We start from the raw sequence: 17,346 nt of genomic DNA, 5'->3' as shown, positions 1-17,346 counted from the left end.
CTACAGGAGCTTTTTGAGCAGGGAGCTTCATTCTCCACTTTGAAAGTGTACATGGCGGCTATTTCAGCGGGTCATGTGGGAATCGATGGCGCCGGTCCAGAGGCTCATTCCCTGGCGGTGCAGTTCCGACAGGTCTCTAAACCTATTGCGCCCACTTGGGATTTAGCTTTGGTTGTGGATGCTCTGTGTTAGTCCCCCTTTGACCCACTGGAGTCTGTGGATCTGAAGACCTTCTCCTACAAGACATCCTTGCTCGTGGCTTTGGCCTCGGCTAAACGCGTTGGGGTTCTCCACACATTACACACACACCCTTCCTGTACTCATTTCACCTCTGGCAACTCAAAGGTGACGTTACGTCTGATTGCGGCCTTTGCCCCGAGAGTCATGGTTATGTCCTTAGCTTTCGAGGTATTTCCTGCTTTGGCTTCGGAAGAGCAACAGAGGTTACATGCCCTCTTTCCCGTATGAGTTTTACACACGTACCTTGGGCGAACCCAGGATTTCCGGTGACCAAGTTTTTGTCTGTTTTGCTAATCCAGCTCGCGGCAGGGCAGTTTCTAAACAGCATCTCTCCCACTCAATTGTGGAAGCTATCTCCCTGGCATATAGTAGCAAGGTGCAAAGGTTACCTAGCGGTGCACGCGCCCACTCGACCACTCGTCTGGCACTGTCTTGGGTGTTATTTAAAGGGTTGACTGTAGTGGATATTTGTGCTGTGGCTAGTTGGGCATCTCCACACACTTTTGTGAGGTTTTATCGCTTGGATGTCTACAGGGTGCTTACAGCTGGGACAAGAGAGGGTCATTAGACAGCGCGCAATGTGCGCAATACCCAGACTACCGCACCTTGCGGGGTGGCATCCGTTGGAGGCGACTTGGGGCGGGATTTTAGTTCTCCGTAGTTATGTTGTACCATTTTCACTATAACTACTGTTCCCTAAAAGAGGGAAACGGTTCTCGGCTAGGTAAAGAGAGGTACTGAATTGAAGGAATGAATCCGGGCCTCAGGGTTATCACCTGTGGAAGGTGGGGCCTCCAGCAAGGCGCAGATTTCATTGTCCTTGTCAGACTCCCCATAGTTGTGTTGTATCTCGTTTCCCTCTTTCAGGGAGCAGTAGTTACTGTCATAATGTTAAGTTTTTCTAGAATTGAGATCCCTTTGCATCTTCCCTCGTTCTCCCCTCCCCCTCCTCCTTTCTAACCTCACCCCCATCGCTGTTCCTCTCTACCAGAGCCTGAGTCTGTCCAGCCATCCATCTCCAACAACGGTAGCACCAATACCATGGTGGTGAGCTGGGCGGCACCCCCAGGGAATGTGGGGCAGTATGTGGTCCATCTGAACAGCACTGACCAAGTCTTTACCCCCGTATGGCTGAACTCCAACCAGCAGACACACACCTTCATTTACCTGTCTGCTGGGAGAGAGTACACAGCCGTGGTGACCACTATCAGTGGGCCCTTCAATGAAACATCAGGACCTGTAACTACAGCAACTCGTGAGTATAAGGGAGTATAAGGGAGGAGTCGGGGCATGCCTCCTCTGTCTGTCTGAGTTCATTCATTTGTTGTAACTGTTTAGTCTAAGACAAATCATTTAATTTCGCACCAGTCCAGAGTTAGCTTTCAAGATACTTTGTGCAAAGGCATTCAATTCACGGATGTTTTTTTACAACTCAATATAAATTGCTGTCAATTGTCTCTCTCAGAACCCAACCCGCCTGGGCCCATCGGGATCTTGGCGAAGACGACTAGTTCCATCACTGTGGAGTGGGGCGAAGCTCCTCTGATGGCCAACACCACCTTCAGTTACCTGGTGAAGTACCTGTCAACGCAGCGAGACAGCAAGACGGTCACGACTACAAACACAAGTCAAACACTGCCCAGCCTGTCCTCTGGAACACCCTACAATGTGTCTGTGGTTTCAGTGGGAGTTCTAGGCTTCCACAGTGAGGAGGTCTGGAGCAGTTCGGTCACAACCAGTGAGTGTCAACACGCACGCGTACATGCACACGCTCAGTCATTTCCGAACGCATACACCCAAACACAACCCCCCCCCCCCCCCCCCGAGACGTTTGCTTTCTGTTTTCATAATTATCGCTCTGCTAACCTCCTCTATGTCGTCTTTGATTGGATTCCCCCAAGGACCAGAGAGTGTCCAGTCACTGCGTGCAGTGACAGCCGAGGTGAACCTAACATTGACCTGGTCAACGCCTGTAGGTCACAAGCCAGGCTACAGCTACAGAGTGACCTGGACCAACTCCACTGGGTTAATCATCAGTAATAGAACCACGGCCGTGGAAAACCTGCCCGTCAATGGATTGGTCCCCGGTAGTCCGTATAACTTCACCGTAACGACCCAGACAGATGACGGCACAGAGGGAGCTCCAGTCTCAACCTCCAGCTGCACCAGTAAGATCATAGCACGTGTTCACCTGTAGACTACCATACTGTACCACCGGTGTGAGACGCGTTAAGAATACATATAGGGATTTATAAAGGATGTACTACCGTTACTAGCATCTACAGTCTATTTTATATATTTATATGTCATTTTTGAACTCAGTTTTGATCTCTTGTAAATTGCATTTTTTTCAGCCATGGTCTGCACATTTTCTTTTCTGGTAATAAAATCACAACTGAAATCTGAAAACCTCTTTCTCTCCCTCACTGTGCCGTAGACGCCAGCCCTGTGTCCAACTTGAAGTGTGCCTCTCCTGATGACCCCAACGCCAAGCTGAATCTGTCCTGGACCAAACCCAAAGGACTGCACCAGGGCTTTCAGATCACTGCTAAGGAAACCATCCAACTCCCTCAGGGCCAGGTGCGGCTACACAATGTATTTCTCAATTGCTACACAATGCATTTCTCAAACAGTACAGTAAATATTGTTCACGGAAACAAAACAATTATTGATTGACTGACTGACTGATTGATCGATTGTTTTAGGTACACAATAAGACAATCGGTGACTGTAACCCAGCCTGTGGTCACACAGTCCCTGACCTGAAGCACTATACAGACTACACCCTGACCGTGACCACTCTGGGCTGTGGGAAAACCAGCACCGTCCAAAGCCTCACCTGCAAGACTGGCATTACTGGTATGTGACAGAAACATAGTTCAATTGCAATGTAGGCGCACATTGGGTGGAATATGATGGAACAACTTAATTACCCTCACAATTTGAAAATGTACCGTATGCTTCTCATACAATTACATTGACAATATTCTAAATGTTATGTGCTCTACATGGATTTTCTTTACCTGTACAGTATGTGTTGCCCATGTACAGATGTAGGGTCTTAAATTAGAGCCAGTTTTCTTACGGCAGGAAAGTAGTCCTGCAGCAACAGGAAATGTGAATTGTATGAATTATAATTAATGGACATTTTTGTAGGGGTTGATCTATTTATTTGTAACGGAAAATCTCATTTTAAAGTGGAAATTAAATACTTCAGAAGCCTTTTTAAAACCTCAAATACGCCCCCTTTTGCCCTCAGAACTGCCTACATTTGACAGGGAATGGACTCTACAAGGTATCCAAAGTGTTCCACAGGGATGCTGGCCCATGTGGACTCTAATGCTTCCCACAGTTGTCAAGTCGACTGGATGTCCTTGGACCATTCTTGACCCACACGGGAAACTGTTGCGTGTGAAAAACCCAGCAGCATTGCAGTTCTTGACACCAACTGCTGCGCATGGCACCTATTACCATACTCCGTTCAAAGGCACTTCAATCTTTTGCCTTGCCTATTCACCCTCTGAATGGAACACACACACAATCCATGCCTCAAGGCTTAGAAATCCTTCTTTAACCTGTCTCCTCTGCTTCATCTACATGGATTAAAGTGGATTTATTTAACAAGTGACATCAATCAGGGGTCATAGCTTTCCCCTGGATTCACCTGTTCAGTCTATGTCGTGGAAAGTGTACGTTTTGTATACTCAGTGTGTATACTTCAAGTTTAAAATGTTCTGCATCGCAGGAAAGTTCTCCCGGCGAGAGGGTGATCAAATGAAGATCCTACATATGTATTGAAGTAATATGTACGCTCGTAAACACAATCCTTTCAGGATGTAACTAGAAACGCTGGAAGAATTGATGTCCCATTTCTTCCTCCTCTCTTCCATTTCTCCAGTCCCTCCTATCCCAGCCGACTTCGAGTCCCTAGTCAGTGTCACAGCGAAGGATCACAACTCCTTCTCTGTGCAGCTGACCCCCAGCCTCCTGGACAGCACCAATGGACCAATCAAACACTACGGCGTGTTGGTGACCTCAGACATCAACAGTGGGTCCCCTTTATTCTCGTATTGGTTAAGATTGGTTTATGATTGATTTGTAGATTGGCCAGTTTTGGTTTTGGGTATAAAAAAATACATGCAAAGTATACACTTGGGTTCATTTAACTGAGAGAATTCTGAGTCAACATATTCAAGATGATTTATCTCAATGTGTTGTGTCTTGGTCCAAACAATTTGACTGTATTTTCGTCATCGGTGATCTTTACCGTACTCGTGTGTGCGGTGTTTTACTTGCAGATGTAGATCAGTCTAACTCCTCGCAGTACTTAGTGAAGACTTATCAGGACTGGGAAGCAGGCTCTACTACTGCATACCTGGCTACGGTCAAAGACAACACTAACAACAGCCGGAGGAGGAAACGTGCAGGAAACATTGACATTTACATAGGGGACGAAACCTCATGGAAGGGCTATACCAATGGCCAACTCAAGGCCAAACGAGAGTACAGGTATGAACACAACACAGGCGGTATGTGTGATGAGTGGAAGGGATGGAACTTACAATTCAGCTTGCACTAATCAACTACTGATGTCAACTATGAACTAAAATGTCAAATGTTTAAGCATTTTTCTTTTGTCTTCACAGTTATGCCATTGTTTTATTCACTGAAATGGTGGTCGAGCAGAATGGGCTTCTGAACGTCGGTTCGTCGCTCGTCATGATAACGCCGTTCAACTCCAATTCATTGTACCTCCCTCAGGACCCAGGTAGCTATTGCACCTTTACACTGTGTTAACGGTTAGAACCACCGCTATGAGCTGTTGCGTCTTTACAATGATGAAAGGCACGATCTTCGTAATATATGGTGTTCACACGGCGTTCTCTTCGGTCATTGTCATGTAGGGGTCACCAGTGTGGTTGTCGGGGTAACGCTTGGAGTTTTTGTCCTCCTCTCCATCATTACTGCCGGCTTCATCATCTACTGGAGGAGGTGAGAGATCGCCATCGTAACATATGCCATTTAGCAGACTCTTTTATTCAAAGCGACTTTGCTGTCATGCGCACATACATTTGACTTATGGGTGGCCTCGTTGAATCGAACCCACAATCGTGGTGTTGCAAGCGCCATGCTCTACCAACCGAGCCATACAGGATCATCATCCTAATCATCATCGTGTTCATCATCACTCGATAACTTCGATGAGTTTTTGAAACGTTTTTGGATGGCCATATGATTTCTGTATGCCTTTGTTTTCACAGACAAAACAAGAAGGACTCTTCAGACATCCAGATTCACTCAATGAGGTTTTTATGATGATCCTTCACTTGTTTCTGATCCATCTCAGTTTGAAATTGAATGCATTTTTTCCCCCCCAGGGCTAAAGTGTGATTATCGACTCTTATGGTAACCTATTAGGAGACTTCAAATCAGTATTTGTCACATGCGCCGATTGCAACAAGTGTAGACCTTATCGTGTAAATGCTTACTTACAAGCCCCGAACCAACAGTGCAGTTCAAGAAGAGTGAAGAAAATATTTACCAAATGAACAAAAGTTAAAAAAAATAATAAATAGGAACACAATGACATAACAATAATGAGGCTATATACAGGGGTAGGGTACAGGTTAGAGGTAATTTGTCATTTGTAGGTAGGGGTGAAGTGACTACGCATAGATAATAGCAGCGAGTAGCAGCAGTGTACAAAACAAAAGGAGGGGGGTGTCAATGTAGTAGTCCGGTGGCCATTTGATGAATTGTTCTGCAGTCTTATGACTTGGGGATAGAAGCTGTTAAGGAGCCTTTTGGTCCTAGACTTGGCGCTCCAGTACCGCTTGCCATGCGGTAGCAGAGAAAACAGTCTATGACTTGGGTGACTGGAATCTCTGACAATGTTATGGGCTTTCCTCTGACACCGCCTATTATATAGGTCCTGGATTGCAGGAAGCTTGGCCTCAGTGATGTACTGGCCCGTATGCACTACCCTCTGTAGCGCCGTATGGTCAGATGCCGAGCAGTTGCCATACCAGGAGGTGATGCAACCGGTCAGGATGCTCTCGATGGTGCAGCTGTAGAACATTTTGAGGATCTGGGGACCCATGCCAAGTCTTTTCAGTCTCCTGAGGGGGAATAGGTTTTGTTGTGCCCTCTTTACAACTGTCTTGGTGTGTTGGGACCATGATAGATCGTTGGTGATGTGGACACCAAGGAACTTGAAACTCTCGACCCTGCTCCACTACAGCCCCGTTGATGTTATTGGGGGGCATGTTCGGCCCGCCTTTTCCTGTAGTCCACGATCAGCTCCTTTGTCTTACTCACATTGAGGGAGAGGTTGTTGTCCCTATAGGCTGTCTCGTTGTCGGTGATCAGGTCTACCACTGTAGTGTTGTCAGCATACTTAATGATGGTGTTGGAGTCGTGTTTGGCCACGCAGCTGTGGGAGAACAGGGAGTACAGGAGGGGACTAAGCTCACACCCCTGAGGGGCCCCAGTGTTGAGGATCAGCGTGGCAGACGTGTTGTTGCCTACCCTTACCACCTGGGGGCGGCTCGTCAGGAAGTCCAGGATCCAGTAGCAGAGGGAGGTGTTTAGTCCCAGGGTCTTTAGCTTAGTGATGAGCTTTGTGGGCACTATGGTGTTGAACGCTGAGCCGTAGTCAATGAACAGCATTCTCACATAGGTGTTCCTTTTGTCCAGGTGGGAAAGGGTAGTGTGGAGTGCGATTGAGATTGCGTCATCTGTTGATCTGTTGGGGCAGTATGCGAATTAGAGTGGGTCTCTAAAAAGCTTCTTACAGTTCGTGGCGAGTAATCCCATTTCTGATGTCCAGAAGTTATTTTCCGTCATAGGAGATGGTAGCAGCAACGTTATCTGCAAATTAAGTGAAAACAATAAGTTACACACAACGCAAAAAACACAAACGAAATAGCACAATTGGTTGCGAGGATGTAAAATGTCAGCCATCTTCTTCGGCGCCATCTTAACAACTTGACACATTGAATGAATCAACAGGTAGAGTTGTACACCGTTTCTTGGTGTCACTCGTGTTTGTGTTAATGCTTGTCTCCCGCGTCTCTATTAGCAGAACCGTTGTTGTGAGGGTGGAGGACTACGAGGCTTATTACAAGAAGCAGAGAGCAGACTCCAACTGTGGTTTCGCTGAGGAGTTTGAGGTAAAATCGAAATCTATTTATTCGTTCATACACATATTTTTGATGTTCCATCGGGCATCAGTTGATGTTCTGTATTCTGTAAATATGCCTGGTTTCCTAATGTCTCCCTCTCCCTCTAGGACCTGAAGCTAGTGGGAACAGCCCAAGCAAAAACCAGCGCTTTGGCCATGGAGAACAAGTCTAAGAACCGCTACAACAATGTGCTTCCCTGTGAGTCAACCATGACCCCTGAACCCTGTCTCCATGACAACGACCCCTGTCCCCCTGCCACTGCTTACCATAGCTACCATAGCTTATCATATCTAATCCTCCATCCTCATTTCCATACAGACTAACTCCTTTGTTTATTCAATAGCTTAGCTGTTTATTCAAGCAAGCCTTTACACTAGAGTGGTTGAGAGCATGATGCTTTGTCTCTAGGCAGAGTGACAGGAATTCTCTTTCAGTTCTATCAATCCTCATTGCTCCTCTTTCCCACATCCCAGATGATTCCTCTAGAGTGAAACTGTCCATCCATGGAAGTCCATTTGACGACTACATCAATTCTAACTACATCCCGGTGCGTACTGACCCATCATCATCACCGCTATCATAATCAGCTTTCTCTGACTCTCTCTGATTCAGCTTTGCTTATTTCACAAAGCATGATCGATATAGCTAGATACAGTGTCTTGCAAAAGTATTCACCCCCCTTGGCATTTTCCTATTTTGTTGCCTTACAACCTGGAATTTAAATATATTTTTGGGGGGTTTTGTATCATTTGATTTACACAACATTCCTACCACCTTTAAGATGCAAAATATGTTTTATTGTGAAACAAACAAGAAATAACACACAAAAACAGAAAAGTTGAGCGTGCATAGGTATTCAAACCCCCCCAAAGTCAATACTTTGTCGAGCCACCTTTTGCAGCAATTACAGCTGCAAGTCTCTTGGGGTATGTCTCTATAAGCTTGGCACATCTAGCCACTGGGATTTTTCCCATTCTTAAAGGAAAAACTGCTTCAGCTCCTTCAAGTTGGATGGGTTCCGCTGGTGTACAACAATCTTTAAGTCATACCACAGATTCTCAATTGGATTGAGGTCTGGGCTTTGACTAGACCATTCCAAGACATTTAAATGTTTCCGCTTAAACCACTCGAGTGTTGCTTTAGCAGTATGCTTCGGGTCATTGTCCTGCTGGAAGGTGAACCTCCGTCCCAGTCTCAAATTCCAGGAAGAGTGAAACAGGTTTGCCTCAATAATTTCCCTGTATTTAGCTCCATCCATCATTCCTTAAATTTGGACCAGTTTCCCAGTCCCTGCCGATGAAAAACATCACCACATCATGATGCTGCCACCACCATGCTTCACTGTGGGGATGGTGTTCTCGGGGTGATGAGCAGTGTTGGATTTGCACCAGACATAGCATTTTTCTTGATGGCCAAAAAGCTCAATTTTAGTCTCATCTGACCAGAGTACCTTCTTCCATATGTTTGGGGAGTCTCCCACATGCTTTTTGGTGAACACCAAACGTGTTTGCTTATTTTTTTCTTTAAGCAATTACTTTTTTTCTGGCCACTCTTCCGTAAAGCCCAACTCTGTGGAGTGTACAGCTTAAAGTGGTCCTATGGACAGATACTCCAATCTCCGCTGTGGAGCTTTGCAGCTCCTTCAGGGTTATCTTTGGTCTCTTTGTTGCATCTCTGATTAATGCCCTCCTTGCCTGGTCCGTGAGTTTTGGTGGGCGGCCCTCTTTTGGCAGGTTTGTTGTGGTGCCATATTCTTTCCATTTTTGAATAATGGATTTAATGGTGCTCTGTGGGATGTTCAATGTTTCTGATATTTTTTTATAACCCAACCCTGATCTGTACTTCTCCCTAACTTTGTCCCTGACCTGTTTGGAAAGCTCCTTGGTCTTCATGGTGCCGCTTGCTTGGTGGTGCCCCTTGCTTAGTGGTTTTGCAGACTCTGGGGCCGTTCAGAACTGGTGTAAATATACTGAGATCATGTGACACTTAGATTGCACACAGATGGACTTTATTTAACTAATGATGTGACTTCTGAAGGTAATTGGTTGCATCCGATCTTATTGAGGGGCTTCATAGCAAAGGGGATGAATATATACGCACGCTCCACTTTTCCGTTTTATTTATTTTTTTAAATATATTTTTTAAACAAGTTCTTTTTTTATTTTCTATTTTGTGCTTGTCCATTACATGAAATCCAAATAAAAATCCATTTAAAATACAGGTTGTAATGCAACAAAATAGGGAAAATTAATACTTTTGCAAGGCACTGTAACTTATATTAACACTCAGATATAAGTCTTTATTTTCAGGTTGTAGAAGTATTTCATCTCTTATATCACATCCGTCTCACATTACCAGGATGTACAGAGTCAGAATTAAAATATGTACGAACGTTCGATAGTGCTTGTTGTAGATGCTTACGTTCTGGGTCAATATGTCCCCACTGCCAGGGTTACAACTCCAGGAAGGAGTTTATTGCGGCCCAGGGTCCTTTGCCCGGCACTGTCAACGAGTTCTGGAGGATGATCTGGGAGAAGAACGTCCAGACTCTGGTCATGCTGACTCGCTGTAACGAACAGGGACGAGTGAGTACACACGCACACGTACGCGTGCACATGCACACACTTTTAGTGTGTTGGAAAGGGGATGTAAAACCAGCCATGCTGCGTCTGTATGCAGAATATATAGTCATCTACTCCAATGCTCCTTCTCTGGTTGAGGTTGTTGAAGTGCTCCAGGCTGCTTTTGAGTCACTGCAGACCTCTCTATATGGTGTCAAGCTAGTCTTGAATGCACCACAAATGAAATGTAGGAATTCCGCCGTAGCCGGATCTCAGCCAGAGAAGGTTAGCCCTTTCACATCTGGGGGCACCTCCATTTAAAATGTGTCACTCTACAAATACATTGGTACCAGAAGCTGTCTACAAAGTTCACAAGGATAATTTTGTGAGAAAGCTTAAACTGAATTATATATATATTTTTTTTTTTACAACAGGGCTTGTTTTCCGTTTGAGGCAAGACAGAAGCTTGTTTAAGCCATGTTTCTTTCAGTAATTGATTATGGTGTACATGCATGCAGTCTCCTCGTTGCTACAGAGACTGGACTCAGTCTAGCACGCATCTTTGCGCTTTGTCACAAATGCCAAGTCGCTCACCTTGTATCAAATGGTGGGCTGGACCTTGCTTTACATGTGCAGACAACTACATTGGTACTGCATGTGTTCATATACAACCTATGGTTCTAATGATGAACAGAGCCTTGAGATGCTTTTGGGAAATCGGGCTCAGATCGGCTTGATGACGTGTTGCTGTGTTGATTGTACTGTACGCTTTATACTTTATAATGTTGTACTGACTGCTGTTGCCTTCTCGGACAGGTATGGTGTCTCAATGGGAATTTCCTGGTTGAATAAAAACAAATCTAACACACACACACACACACAACAGCACACCACCCGATTCAGGGCCGGATCGGACTCGACGCCAGTCGTCAAGCCCAAGCTAGGAAGGTGACCAAAATGAAAATATTTACACAGAAATTTGCAAAAGGCATGCTCAAACATGAGTATTTACACTAACAAACACTGGCAGGCCACCAGTCCGAAAGGCTAACCTGTCCACCTCTCTCTCACTAAGTGCCAAACCCACACACCTGTGCAATCATCAATTATCAAGGGCTGCTTTCAGTACGGAAAAAAAATGTGTGGAACTGTACTGAACAACTAGATGAAAAAACGGTAGAGCATTGTCTTTTTCTTCAAAATTGGGTTGCCTTTGGTTAGTAAATGGGTTTAAGCAATATCACTATCATCTAGTGACCACAATAAATGAATGACACACTCAATTTGGTTTAGGACTCGCAGGAAGAGGTAAATCACCAATATTAGTGTTGCACTTTCTTCAAACACAAAAAAAGAAGAAAATGTACTACTTTAAAATGGGGATAGCCTCAATGGCACTGCCCATGCTGTCACAGACGCCTTAATGGCACAGATACAAAGATGAGTCCTCTATCTAACTCTATGGAAATAAGTCCTGACCCACATGTCCTCGCACTAAGCTACCACAATTCATAACAGCACACCTGTCTCTCACCCACCCACCTCTCTCCGCTAAGGTCAAATGTGAGGAATACTATCCATCTGAGACCAAGCACTTTGAGAATATCACTGTGACAACCACCTCTGAGATCCCCCTAGAAGACTGGACCATCAGGGACTTTGACGTAAAAAATGTAAGTGGCTGTGATAACAGAGGAGGCTGGTGCGAAGAGCTATAGGAGGACAGGCTCCTTGTTATGGCTGGAATGGAATAAATGGAACGGTATCAAACACATCAAACATATGAAAATGTTCGACTCTGTTCCATTCATTCCCGAGTTGCGCAGCAGTCTAAGGCACTGCATCTCAGTGCTAGAGGTGTCACTACAGTCCCTGGTTCGATTTCCAGGCTGTATCACATCCAGCCGTAATTGCGAGTCCCATAGGGCGGCGCACAATTGGCCCAGCGTCGTCCAGGTCTGGCCGGTGTAGATCGTCATTGTAAATAAGAATTTGTTCTTAACTGACTTGGAATTTTAGCAGATGTTTTCTGATTCAACTACTACTCTGTTAATCGGATCCTGGAAGGGGTCATTTATTACATGTCATGCATTCCTTAGTGCTTATCGGTAAGTGTCCCTGTGTTTGTGATTGGCTGACAGGTGAAGACGGTTGAGACACGCTCAGTACGTCACTTCCACTTCACAGCCTGGCCGGACCACGGCGTCCCCGAGACCACCGAGCTGCTCATCAATTTCAGACACCTGGTCCGAGAACACATGGACCAGTACTCACGCCACTCCCCCACCGTCGTCCACTGCAGGTACACACACACACACACACACACACACACACTGTTTATCTTAGTTAACCTCAAGAAGCGTTATTGGTTTAAAAAGTAAATTAACATTAGTTCTCTCTCTCCTCTCTCTCTCTCCCTTTCGCTTGCTCGTTCTCTCTCCTCTCTCTCGTTCTCTCTCTCCTCCCTCTTGCGCTCTCTCCTCTCTCTCCCTCTTGCTCGCTCTCTCTCCTCCCTCTTGCGCTCTCTCCTCTCTCTCCCTCTTGCTCGCTCTCTCTCCTCTCTCTCTCTCTCTCTCGTTCTCTCTCTCCTCCCTCTTGCGCGCTCTCTCCTCTCTCTCCCTCTTGCACGCTCTCTCTCCTCCCTCTTGCGCTCTCTCCTCTCTCTCTCTCTCTCTCTCTCTCTCTCTGTCTCTCTCTCCACTCAGCGCGGGTGTGGGACGGACAGGCACCTTCATAGCCATCGACCGGCTGATCTTCCAGATAGAGAGGGAGAGTATGGTGGACGTGTACGGCACCATCCACGACCTGCGCATGCACCGGCCCCTCATGGTGCAGACAGAGGTCAGTCACTGCCCACACCGGTCTACATTTCAGCATGTTTCTGGGTTTAATACAGGCCTACTGTACAATACGTCACTGTGGTTAAAAGTGGAAGTTATGCTCCGGGTGCTTATGTGGTCATTACGTGAAAAATTTATTGACATCTGAACGGTCAAGTTGGCTTCATCCTAATTGTAGTACATTGTGTTATTCTCTTACAGGAGCAGTATGTGTTTCTAAACCAGTGTGCCATGGACATCATCCGATCCAGAACTGGAACCAACGTGGATTTAATCTACCAGAACACGGCTGCGCTCACCATCTACGAGAACGTAGAACCCAGGAAGGATACATCGAAGAATGGCTACCACAACGCGTAGGCCTCTGGTCCACTCGTTCCTCTCTCTATTCCTCCCCAGTCGTCCTCCACTCCCCTCCTCCAGTATCAGCCAGACAGGCCTGTAGAGACGAGCTTATAAAAGGGAACGTTTTTTCATAGACACACTGTATTTATTGATCTAGTTTTTTGTAGTATTTATTTGGTAAACACGTTGTGGAAGTAGGAAAAATAACAAGGGAGGTAACTGTTCAGAGGAACAGACGCACAATTTCCATCCAAAGACCAACAATGGAATGTGTACAATTATATTTTAGAGATGTAATTCTTATATTTCCATATTTTTATATTGCTGATACTTTGAATGTCTGCTTGCTCTCTTATTGTGATTGTTGTAGTATTGCCAATATGTTAAGAATACTTGCTCAGGTAATATATGTGAAAGGATGTGTGGTTATACTGTGTGAGATGTAAATTAATACAAAGATATATATGTATATTAATATCAAATTAAATGCAGATCTCGTTTATTGTTAAATGGGCCCAATGTTGTGTTTGCCAGATATCTCCATCTTTAGGTAGGGATTGGCACCCAACATAACAATTATCCAACCATTTAAAAAAAGAAAAACTCTCCTCTCTTCTGAGCCTTGACGTGCTCTCCCAAGAGTTTCCACTAGGTGGTGCCATTATATTTTTCTTTATGTACAATGTCTGGACAAGCACAATACACTGTTTTAGAGAAGAGAACTACTCCTGGCCTATACAATAGGCCTATACAAATATGATTTAGTATTAGACACTTTCACTCCAGAGAATTTGGATATCTCAACGAGTTTAAAACGAGTCTTTTGTGTTTTTATGCGCTGTTCTACGTAAAGCACTGGATGCATTTACGTTTTTACACTGTAGCTTTTTAAATTCTCTTATAGCTGTCTAAGGCTGGTCTACATATTCTTGAGGTGATCATGAGAAGTGATTCAGAAACCGCTGTGTGAGCCTGTGGCCCTCCTGACTGTTGAAACCCACTTTGTGCAATACGAAATCACCATTCACAAAACTTCAGTCTGTAAACTCAGCTCATCTCTCACCCTCAAAGACTCATGGGCTAGGCATTATGAAATGTTCCCCTACTGCTTGTTGTTGACCTACTGTATGTTCTATAGAAAGGGGCTCGTGTAATGCTTTGCTTAATGTCTATTGGTGATGTTTCTATCATAGGAGCAGGAAAAGGTTTGCAGTCATTGGGGCGGCAGTTTTCCATGAGGCAATTTGCACTTTTTGGAAATATGTGGTTATATATATATATATATATATACACACATATATATATATACACATGAATTCATGGGCCCTGTCCAGAAACAACCTCTCTACTCCCTAGATCAGAAAGAATTGGATTGGTAAAAGCAACATGGTAGCGGCTCTACCTAGCTTTTCCGATAGTGATATGCTTGGTGGATTCTTCTGGTCAAAACAACACAAATATCTATAAATGGCTTGGGAATAAGGGATGTTTCTGGATATAGGTCATAGATTTACAGATCAGCTGTGGTTGAATTTAAAGCCACTCTCCTGATACTGTTGTACTGTCTTTGTGTCACAATGCACATGGCTGACTCCGCAAATACTCTTCCTCAGAGTTTTAGGACGTTTTATGGAGTGGTGTAGGAATTGTGTTACAATTGTGGTGTGACACACTATGTGAGTCTCGCTGGTACAATGCAGAGGACGAAAAGGTCGAGGTGTTCTATTTGTATCCTTCCGTCTGTCGATCCTGGGATTAAAGATGTTGCACTCTTTTCTCTCTACAAGTGTCAGCTTCTCTGTTCCACCACATGCCCACAATGTCCATGGCGTTGACTGAGACAACGGCCCAAGCTTTTGTTCAATTAGGCTACACTAACTGGGGTCAAATACTACAGTTAAAGGTTAATTGAAAACGAGCAACAAACTGTAACATTTGGTAAACAAGGTAGTTAGTCTGCGTTGAATTCTTTGAGGTAAGCACTAGAAAGTTCTCATTTTGCAAATGCCTCATGATCGTCGGCTGAAAACGGGACGAGGGGAGGACTGTTTATTGTTGAGCCTTTCACAAAGGGTCATTGTTACTTTGTTTAGAGAGAAACAGCTTTTTAAAGTTATTTTGATGGAGCCATGTCCCTAGACAAACCGCAGTGCTCTGGGGGCCTCTAGGCCATGTTGCTGAGTCAGGGGTTAGTACAATGTGGCCACAGGTATAAAAAGAGGTTTTAAACAGGTAGGATGTCAGTTCCACATCAAGAGCAGCAGCAGCAGCACAGAGAGACAAAATGACCTCCACCGGCATGAACATGAACAGCAAAGTATATTTTAGTGCATATATAAATATACATTTTCCTAGATTGTTAGACTAAGGGCTGTCTTGTACTCTAGTGTCAGAGCACAAGGCAACCTTAATTGCAGAAACCTGATTACTAGTGGGATTGGGCAGGGCCCAGAACGTAGCAAATGTTTTTTTGTTGTACATTTGAATGGTTCATAAAAAGGATTCCTGCTTATTTTCAGATCACCTTCTACGAGGACAGGAACTTCCAGGGTCGTTCCTATGAGTGCAGCAGCGACTGCCCTGACATGTCCTCCTACCTGAGCCGCTGCCAGTCCTGCAGGGTTGAGAGCGGCTGCTTCATGGTCTACGACCGCCCCAACTACATGGGAAGCCAGTGGTTCATGAAGAGGGGAGAGTACTCTGACTACCAGCGCATGATGGGAATGAATGACATCAGATCCTGTCGCATGATCCCCATGGTAAACCCAATAACATTTGTTGATTTCAGAGAAACGTACACCTATGTCTACAATCTACGACGCTGCGTTACCCATTTTTGTCAGGAAGTTCCTGAGCTGTGCAGATTTCTCAGTAAAACATGTTGTTTCGTCACGTTACAGCACAGAGGATCTTACAGGATGAGGATCTACGAGAGGGAGAACTTCGGAGGTCAGATGCACGAGATGATGGACGACTGTGACGACATCATGGGTCGTTACCGCATGAACAACTGCATGTCCTGCAACGTGATGGACGGCCACTGGCTCATGTACGAGCAGCCCCAGTACAGAGGCAGGATGATGTACATGAGGCCAGGAGAGTACAGAAACTTCAATCAGATGAGCATGGGCTCTATGGGCATGAGGTTCATGAGCATGAGGCGTATCAATGAGTCCTGTTACTAGATATTGTTTTACTAATGTAAAGAAGAGAAGCCATTGAATAAAATGTATATAAAAACAACTCTGGCATATATCTATTTGACCCTTTAGCCAAACCTCTTGACAGGCCATACTGAAAACATGCAAATATGTCACAATCTTAATGACCCAAGGAATACATAAAACACTAAATAATAATCCAAAAATCCAAATGTGGTTTATTTTACTGTTCCTAAAGTCTAATTTCCAGTGTCTTTTCACAAAAAAATGCATATTACAATAATGATTCCAGTGTCTGTGAAACAATATCTTAAAGGTCACTTTCGTTACCCCGGTTCTCTGATAATATGAGTGAGACGTATCACATATGGGGATTCGCTGAGGGCGGTTCACTATGAAGAACTAATCACAGGAGGCAGACAGGTCAAGTGGCGAATGAGATGAGCCCTCCCTCGTTATAAAGGCGCCACTCGTCCCGCCCTCTGGTCAATCTCAAGCATGCCTCGATTCCTCGCGAGCAGAGAAATGTGGTGATATGTCTCACTCATTATCAGAGAACCCGTGGTGACAAAAGTAACCTTAAGTTCTCTTTCAAATACTAATGTTGACGTATCACATGTGGGGAATCTTTGCCAACTCCCATATCTCAGAGAGGCTCTCCCAGAACCCAGGGTAATCCCAACTGCATTACCCCGCAGAGGCTCCGACACGGAGGATAGAATGAGCTAACGAAGGTGCAGCGATTCCATTCAGTAAAACCTCATAAACATATGAGGGACGGCCCGACATGTCGCATAGCAAATCTCCTACAAAATGAGATGTCTGTGAAAAGTTCCCAAGAGGTAGCCAATACCTCTCTCTGGTAAAAAAAAAAAAATCAGCCCTCAGTGGGCTGTAAACCCACTTGCTATTATCAGTAATCAGCCCTCAGTGGGCTGTAAAACCCACTTGCTATTATCAGTAAATATAAAAGCCTCCACTATCCAAAGGAAGGCAGGGAAAAACAGAGGCAGAA

At 44.9% G+C, this 17,346-nt stretch overlaps 2 protein-coding genes across 5 annotated transcripts in view; both read left to right on the top strand.

The window, feature by feature from the left end:
- The window catches only part of LOC115134480 (receptor-type tyrosine-protein phosphatase eta-like), a 65,121-nt gene extending 50,177 nt beyond the window's left edge, over positions 1-14,944 (top strand). For 2 of the 3 annotated variants that reach the window (XM_029668496.2, XM_029668498.2), the window contains 18 exons: positions 1,232-1,495; positions 1,706-1,978; positions 2,142-2,408; positions 2,678-2,820; positions 2,946-3,099; positions 4,139-4,288; positions 4,539-4,749; positions 4,887-5,008; positions 5,145-5,232; positions 5,502-5,546; positions 7,322-7,412; positions 7,532-7,622; positions 7,898-7,971; positions 9,875-10,009; positions 11,542-11,658; positions 12,127-12,287; positions 12,691-12,826; positions 13,027-14,944. In XM_029668496.2, the coding sequence (XP_029524356.1) occupies positions 1,232-1,495; positions 1,706-1,978; positions 2,142-2,408; positions 2,678-2,820; positions 2,946-3,099; positions 4,139-4,288; positions 4,539-4,749; positions 4,887-5,008; positions 5,145-5,232; positions 5,502-5,546; positions 7,322-7,412; positions 7,532-7,622; positions 7,898-7,971; positions 9,875-10,009; positions 11,542-11,658; positions 12,127-12,287; positions 12,691-12,826; positions 13,027-13,185 (2,681 nt within the window). In that variant the 3' untranslated portion in view covers positions 13,186-14,944. The remainder of the gene's footprint in view (positions 1-1,231; positions 1,496-1,705; positions 1,979-2,141; positions 2,409-2,677; positions 2,821-2,945; positions 3,100-4,138; positions 4,289-4,538; positions 4,750-4,886; positions 5,009-5,144; positions 5,233-5,501; positions 5,547-7,321; positions 7,413-7,531; positions 7,623-7,897; positions 7,972-9,874; positions 10,010-11,541; positions 11,659-12,126; positions 12,288-12,690; positions 12,827-13,026) is intronic. The other variant, XM_029668497.2, reaches the window with a different exon arrangement.
- A 448-nt stretch (positions 14,945-15,392) lies between these two features.
- On the top strand, positions 15,393-16,413 carry LOC115134481 (gamma-crystallin M2-like). 2 transcript variants are annotated; one of them, XM_029668499.2, is made up of 3 exons: positions 15,393-15,487; positions 15,690-15,929; positions 16,071-16,413. In XM_029668499.2, the coding sequence occupies exons 1-3, from the start codon at positions 15,455-15,457 to the stop codon at positions 16,353-16,355; spliced, it is 558 nt and encodes a 185-aa protein (XP_029524359.1). In that variant the 5' UTR covers positions 15,393-15,454; the 3' UTR covers positions 16,356-16,413. The 2 variants fall into 2 exon arrangements, with proteins under 2 accessions (XP_029524359.1, XP_064878748.1); XM_065022676.1 differs by lacking the exon at positions 15,393-15,487 and having other exon boundaries at positions 15,618-15,929.
- Positions 16,414-17,346: the final 933 nt, after the last annotated feature.

Source organism: Oncorhynchus nerka, linkage group LG9a (assembly GCF_034236695.1).
Source record: "Oncorhynchus nerka isolate Pitt River linkage group LG9a, Oner_Uvic_2.0, whole genome shotgun sequence".
Taxonomy (NCBI): domain Eukaryota; kingdom Metazoa; phylum Chordata; class Actinopteri; order Salmoniformes; family Salmonidae; genus Oncorhynchus; species Oncorhynchus nerka.
This window is presented reverse-complemented; position numbering and strand designations above follow the sequence as displayed.

What these genes read in the sequence shown, in the direction of transcription:
- LOC115134481 (XM_065022676.1), top strand. Translation starts at nt 15,633, where the DNA reads ATGTTTTTTTGTTGTACATTTGAATGGTTCATAAAAAGGATTCCTGCT. An exon ending in CCTGTCGCATGATCCCCATG is followed by an intron (nt 15,930 to 16,070) that starts GTAAACCCAATA and finishes GTCACGTTACAG; the next exon opens with CACAGAGGATCTTACAGGAT.